At 46.6% G+C, this 7,338-nt stretch overlaps 1 protein-coding gene across 2 annotated transcripts; it reads right to left on the bottom strand.

Moving 5' to 3' along the window:
- Positions 1–4,600: 4,600 nt before the first annotated feature.
- Positions 4,601–6,790, bottom strand: TCEAL8 (transcription elongation factor A like 8). 2 transcript variants are annotated; one of them, XM_037512969.2, is made up of 3 exons: positions 6,670–6,790; positions 6,204–6,272; positions 4,601–5,599 (listed from the first exon to the last, which is right to left on the bottom strand). In XM_037512969.2, the coding sequence occupies exon 3, from the start codon at positions 5,554–5,556 to the stop codon at positions 5,200–5,202; it is 357 nt and encodes a 118-aa protein (XP_037368866.1). In that variant the 5' UTR covers positions 5,557–5,599; positions 6,204–6,272; positions 6,670–6,790; the 3' UTR covers positions 4,601–5,199. The 2 variants fall into 2 exon arrangements, with proteins under 2 accessions (XP_037368866.1, XP_037368867.1); XM_037512970.2 differs by lacking the exon at positions 6,204–6,272.
- Between the last annotated feature and the right edge of the window lie 548 nt (positions 6,791–7,338).

Raw genomic sequence — 7,338 nt, 5'->3', positions numbered from 1 at the left:
AGGGAAAAGGAGGGGAAGGCAAAGTGCTCTGACCTACAGTGAGGACAGTCGTCATCCTCCAGGTATGTATGTCAGGACAGGTCAGGGGCCATCACTTAGGAGGGTCTGGTGCCCACTGCAGGCTGGAGCAGAGAAGCCAAAGTCAGAACCCCCAAGAGAGGAGTGGGTCTTGGGGGAGCCCCTCCATATCCTGCCTGGGCGGCACCCCTCTGGGCGCCAGGAGGATGGATTCATCCTGTCTTGTCAAACTGGCATAGGGTGCCCCTGGACCCACATCTCACTCCAGCCTGAACTGCATCCATCCAGCTACCATAACCTAGCAGAATAAGCTGAAGACATGAAGATCCCCTCTAATGACATCATACCGTGAAAAAATAAAAACAAAGTTGAAAGACACCGGGCTGGCTCAGTGTTCTATCAACTGATCACAAAAAGAGAACTTGAATATATTTTATTCATATTGATAGGTGTGAACACATGGCCAAACATGGTGTTCAGTTAAGAAAAATTATTTTGGAAAGCAGTAATCATTTTCATTTGTAAACCTTGCAATTTATCAAAAATCAATGTTCTAAAATGTACCCAACTTGAGCATTATTAATTGAATTTAAAAATTGATTTAAATTGGCGCGCAGGGCCTCCCCAGTGGCGCAGCGGTTGAGCGCAGTGGTTGAGCGCTGGGTTGCGAAGCTGCCCGAAGCCTCCGCGGCGCTGGTTCGATCCCCGGCTGCTCCCCGGCCACCGGAGGAGGGTCCCACATGGCGCGCAGACCTCTCCTGCCCGCCCGCTGCTCCCCTCAGCAGTGTACTTCGGTCCTTCTGCCTGCTCTGCTCCCCACTCTGGCTCTGGTGAATTCTCTCACCCTCCCGCGCTTCTGACTGTACCCAGTGCTTGTATAAATAAATAAATAAATCTTTAAAAAAAAAAAATTGGCGCGCAGACCTCTCCTGCCGCCTGCTGCTCCCCTCAGCAGTGTACTTCATCAGTCTGCCTGCTCTGCTCTCTGCTCTGACTCTGGTGAATTCTCCCACGCTCCAGCGCTTCTGACTGTACCCAGTGCTTGTATAAATTAATAAAAAATAAATCTTTTAAAAAATTGATTTAATTTGAATTAAAAATAAGAATTACATTCTTATTTAACTGGTTTTAGAAACGAGACTGGGGGAAAATGTGAATCTTAGATATGAAAGTGAAGCACCCATATTACAGAGTAAATTGTTTTATTCTCTAAGATGAAAGAACAAAAGTAACAGTTTGATACTGTGCTTGAACTATAATATTACTTTAACATCAGTTTAAAGTAGAACATAATTCTATTGTCATTTATGTGTTTCTTTAAATCCATCAGTTTTAATCAGCCTGCTGGTTAATTATCACTCCAATTAATTATCACTCCAATTTATTACCTTTGTGAATTAGACTATTTATGAAAATGAATTCCCCATATAAAATAACCCATATTTCCCAAATAAAAAAGCTTCTGCACAGTGAAAGAAACTATCACTAAAATAAAACACCTAAATGAATGGGAAAAAATATTTGCATATCAGCAAGGGGCTGATATCCAAGATCTACAAAGAACTCACTAAACTCAACAAAAGGAAAACAAATCACTCCATCAAAAAATGGTCCGAAGAGCTAAATAGACACTTCTCCAAAAAAGACATACAGATGGCCATCAGGCATCTGTTGAATGTGAAAATGCTTGTCATCACTTATCATCAGGGAAATGCAAATCAAAACCACAAGGTGAAGCCACCTCACACTTGTGAGAATGGCCCATATCAAAAAGACGGTAATAAAAAGTGGTGGCAAGGGTATGGAGAAAAAGAAACACTTGTCCACTGATGGAGGGAATATAGACTGATCCAGCCTCTATGGAAAACAGTATGGACATTTCTCAAATATTTTTTAAAGATTTATATATTTATGCGTACAGGAACTGGGGTGTTGGGCAGAGGTGCAGGGGGCGGGGTGAGAGGATTCACCAGAGACAGAGTGGGGAGCAGAACAGGCAGATTGACTGAAATACACTGCTGAGGGAAGCAGCAAGCAAGATGGGAGAGGTCTGTGTGCCATGTGGGTAGCTCCTTGGCCGGTTGTGGGATGGAACTCATGCTGCAGAGGCTGCAGAAAACTTCACAGTGCGGTGCTTAAACCCTTGCGGCACCAGGGAGGCCCCATTTCTCAAAATATTAAAAGTAGATCTACCATATGATCCTGCAATTCCACTCCTAGGTATCAACCAGAGAAATAAAAAAGACTAATTCTAAGAGATAGGGATGTGTGTGTATGTGTACTCCTATGCTTATTGCAGCACGTTTTACAATAGCCAAGTTACAGAAACAGCTTAAGCACCAAAAGACAGATGAGTAGATTAGGAAGATGTGGTATATATACACAATGCACTACTATTCAGCTATTAAAAAGATCAATTCTTGTTATCATGACAACATGGATGGGATGGGAAGGGATTATGCGAAGTTAAATAAGTCAGAAGGATGGGCCTCCCCGGTGGTGCAGCGGGTTGAGCACAGCTATGTGAAGCTGTCCGCAGTCTCTGCAGTGCTGGTTTGATTCCTGGCCAGACAGGGAGAATCCTACATGGTGAGGCAGACCTCTCCTGTCTCCCCCGCTGCTCCCCTCAGCAGTGCTTTCAGTCTGTCTGCCTGTTCTGCTCCCTGCTTTGTCTCTGGTGAATCCTCTCACCCTCCCGCGACAACGGCCTGTACCCCAGCTCTTGTATAAATAAAATAAATCTTTTTTAAAAAATAATAAATAAATAAATAAATAAGTCAGAAGGAAAAAGAGAAATACCGGATGGCGCCACTTGTATGTGGAATACAGAGAAACAAAACATAGAGTCCAATAAATCCAAGCCAATAACAAACCCTAGAAATGTGACTGTAGAACTGAGGCTACCAGAGGGGAAGAGAGTGCAAAGAGAGGAGGGGGCCCAATGGGCTATGTTGGAGGACTGCGGGTGCTGTGGTGGAGGGTGTGATCTTATACCTCTGAATCATCTACAGCGTTGTGAGCTAAATATTTACTAAACTTAAAAATGTTTTAAGTTAAAAAAGAGAAAAATGTGCTTTATATTACATTCCCTTCTTTGGATTTTTATATTCTTTCTATGTTAAAATGAATCTTTTAAATTTTATCATAAAACTGCCAATATTTTTCTTTAAAAGTTCACACTTAAATAAATGCTACGTAGACCTCTCCACTTCCTGAATTTCAGTAAACATTCATCAATATTTTCTTCTAATTATCTCACGGTTCATGCTTGTAATAATGGAAAGCGTACTATACACATTTGTTGTTCTCATGCTTCAGCATGTACCACAATCACCTGCAGGAGCTTAACTGTGTTACTTCTACAGCCCACCTCCAGTCAGTGCGTCTTATATGGGACCCAGAAATCAGCATTTTAAAGATGTTCCGCAAATGATTCTGATGTAGGTGATTATGCAAGACTTTGATGAAACACTAGGTATGCAATCCATCCCATGCACTGTTTCCTTTTGGAATTGCTTGTCATGCCAGAGAAATAAAAAGATGAAGTTTTTCATTCAGTAGCATAATTTGGACAAATCTATTGGGTCTTTAGTAATAATCAAGAAATCAATAAATATTAAAACACGAGTGTCAGTGAAGCACAAGTATGTGGAGAGATCACAAGGAAAATACAGTCTTTGTTCTGTAAGGGAAATATAATTTCTAACAATTACATAGCAGCCATTCTATTTGAAGTTCGTTCGTAAAGTTCTTAATGCCTTTGTAAGTCTTGTTTTTTCAGATTCAATTGGGGATGGGGTGAGGTAAAGGAGGCTATTCCCTTATACCTGTTCCCTACATCCCTTTTTGCAATTTATTTACATTCCAAGAGTCTTCTTAACCAGAAGGGTGGGGCTGCTAGGAGCCTTCAGAACAGAGAATCTTACAGGACAAAATCTTAGTCCTCAGACCTAAAGCAGCCGCTCTCACGACGGCAGGTTTTGCTTTCAAACTGGTACCTGGATCCAGTTCCCAAAAGGGACTCATCAAGTCTGACTTATTTTGCCAGGAGGGGCCCAGTGATTGAAAATGGGAGGGGCTGCTTTGCTAAGAGCTCTGCAGGACCTTGTTGCCCCAGCAACCCTGGAGCAGTGAGTGTCACAATAATGCAGAGGCTTTAGAAGACAGAGGGGGGCGGCTTCCAACCCGCTGGGGACTCCAGGAAACTCTGTGGGACTTTGGCCCTCTAGGACTCCAGGGCACCAGCAACAGTGGGGCCAGCACAGCAAAGGACCCAGCCCACGAGGCAGCAGCACCCAGTAGGCAGGGCAGGACCCAGGGGAAGAGCCTGGGGCGGGGTTCAACACCGCAGCCCAGGCCTGGAAGCCCCCCTCCCTGCCTAGCGGGCTTGCTCCTGAGCGCTGGCTGAGTCAGGCCAGGGCCCTCCCTCAAATCACTGATGCCCTATGTGGCTGGGGTTGTGGGTGCAGGGGGTGGAGAGGAAGAGCCCACCAAAGGCAGCTCAGTCACTGCCCTTCTTCCCCACCGCAGCCCAGTGAGCAAACGTTATCACCTTGAAAAGATGGAGTCTTAAGCAAGTGTCTCTGTAATAATTGCCAGTTTTATTCCTCCAGCTAAGCGGTCCAGAGGTAACTTGAGGTTTACATTTTTTTAATAGCTCAAGAGTTTAGGTGCCCCCGTTGCCCTGATAAGCTGGTTGCAAATTATTTGACTCTTATAAAAAATCTTTAATTCCTTTTGTGTGTGACATGTGCTCATTAAAAAATACATATAACCCAAAAAAACCAAAAACAAAACCAACAACTTATAGCGCACAGAAATAAGCAGTTAAGTTTTTGATGTATGTATGTGTGCGCACACACCCCCACGCACACAGAGTATTTGGGATTTTATCCTACATAAGTGAACTGATGCTAAATCTGTTGCTCTGTAACCTGTTATGTTTTACTTTACAAAACGGAATGAACATATTTTCATGCATATGCGGCAAACTTCCCAACTGAAAAATAGACGTGGATTTGGTCAAAATCCAAAATCCTATGAGATGCTGATAACAAGGACACTGCCTAAAACGAAATTCCACCAGATGATTAAAAGTAAAACGAAGGTCAAAGATACATCAGAAAATGCTAAGAGAAAGAAAGCAGGGGCCAGATTTTAATTACAGACAAAAAAAAAAATTCAAGGCCTAAAGCACACAGGATAAGGACGGCTGCGTGAATGTCTTTGCTTCCAATGCATCATCACAAACTTGTTTCTTACTCTTCTTATCTCTTCCCTAAGCCTCTCCAACTCATCTACTCCTCTTATCATTTCTTCAGGGTCCAAATGCCTAACAGGGGTGTCCTCTTTAAATCCCTGGCCAGGTGCAGTCAGCCCTCCTCCAAGGCTTCTTTCTGCTTCCTGGCTTACACCTTCTTCAGAAGGTTGAGGATTTCCTTCTGCTTCCTGGGGTACATCTTCCGAAGGGCGGTCTTCCTCCTCGGTCTTTGGCATGATCTGTGGTTTTCCTTCATTTTCTTCACAAGACTTTTGCATGTTGAGTATTGTTCTCTTTATTGCCTTTTTGAATAAATTAATCCTAAAAACAAGGAAACAAAACGCCCAAATGTCAGGCAAACAGACCAGCAGCCAGAGTACGGGGTTCCCACAGAGACTGGCCTTTTCTACACCAGGCCCCTAACTGTCCAAGTTTTCCAACTAGTGAAGGCCAGATCCTCAGGCTCCCAACTCCCTCGACTCCACCCCTTCCCCCTCCTCCCTTCCCCCCTCTCGCTCCAGCTCCTCTCCTCCCGCTCCAGCCCACCATTTCCCAGCAGGCCCTGCTACAGGCCTCTCCGAGCCCAGAAAGGGAGCAGCGCGGAAGCAATTAACCCCTGCCTCGCCTGTGCACTCCAGCACTCCCGCCCTTTCGGGCTTCCCCGAGCCGTCCCAATCTCCGGCCTCTCACCTGAGCCCCGCCGGTCCAGGCTCCGGCCTCCCCTCCCCCCTCCGCATCTCTCCAAGCTCGGGTCCCGGCCCCCCCCCACCGTCCCCCGCCCCATTTCCGCTGCAGGCTCTGCACAGGCCTCCGGCGCTCAGTCCGGATGGGGAGAGGCTCCGGCGACCCCGGGGCGTGCTTTGGTGTCACCCACACTCCCACTCCCACCCAGAGGGACCTGAGGCAATTACACCCTTACACTGACCTGCACGGATCCGGGGGGACTTTCCTCTTTACTCACTCGATTTGTGTCGCTCCCCAAAAATCAAGAGTTCTGCAGACCGACAGGAGTACGTGGTGAGCGGGCGAGTACCTGAATCCCGGGGCCTCTTCGCCATGCTAGCCTTGTTCGTCTAAAGTTTCCCCACCTCTTCATCCTCGCCCTCCTAAGGGAACCCCGCCCTCCCTCCCCAGTGCCCAGCGGTTCCCTGCAACCAAGAGTGGGAGACTGCAAGTTCTTCCCAAATTGCTCTGTCCCTCTCCCGGGACCCTCCATTGACTCCCCTTCTCCCTCCGCCCGCCCCACGCAAACAGCCCACATTTTCCTGCACAAAAAAAATGGGAGTTTGCAGAAGAGTTGTGTTGGGAACGCAGTGGCGGCACCGCTTGGTTTGTGCGCTCTGGCTGCTCGAGCCCAGGGCCCCCAAGGCAGCGCCCACATGTATACTGACCTGAAAGGATCCAGGCACTTTTCTCCTTCTCCAGCTATACGGAGCTGCTACAGGGAAACAGGCCCCGGACTGTGAGGACTTCTGCACACGTCGACTCCCGGTCACGTGAGGGGCGCGTCATCAATGAGCTGGAGTCCTCAGTTACTCCTCCCGGCTCCCGCTGCAGCCCGCCCCCTGCCTTCCCTCCACTGATACTGTCAATCTTTCTTCGTATTTGCCAATCGGAGACAATAAAACCGGTATCTTCGCTCTGAAGTTTCCATTCGCCTTTCTCGGATACCCACGGAGAGCATCAGCCTCTTGGAGCTAATCGACCACCTCTCCTTTGCGGAATCACCTTTTTTTCTCCTGCTCCCAATTCGTCCACCGCCCCTTCTTCCCCCAAGACCCTCCACCCACCATTTCCCCCGAGTGCTCTCTGGCATTCAAATGGGGGAATGTAGTAGGTGGGTGGGGGTGGGGAGAAAGGCTAGAAAAGAATCTAGGACTGAGGGTGTGAGGTTTTATTTTTTACTGGTTCTCTTGAATAGTTTTCTGTTTTGTCCAGTCTTAATCAGCAGCCATTAAAACATGATATTAAAAAAGAGATGCCACATAAGCGGTATTTGACATAAATGGAGGGCAAATTAGTTATCAATTTTTAAGCCTTTGGAAAAGTTTTCTAATGGC

This window comes from Talpa occidentalis, unplaced genomic scaffold (genome assembly GCF_014898055.3).
Source record: "Talpa occidentalis isolate TD23 unplaced genomic scaffold, MPIMG_talOcc4v2.1 talOcc4.15, whole genome shotgun sequence".
NCBI lineage: Eukaryota > Metazoa > Chordata > Mammalia > Eulipotyphla > Talpidae > Talpa > Talpa occidentalis.
The sequence above is the reverse complement of the archived record's forward strand: the minus strand, read 5'-3'. Positions and strand labels throughout refer to the sequence as shown.

Excerpts from the sequence above, each read along its gene's own strand:
- TCEAL8 (XM_037512969.2), bottom strand. The coding sequence starts at position 5,556 with ATGCAAAAGTCTTGTGAAGAAAATGAAGGAAAACCACAGATCATGCCA.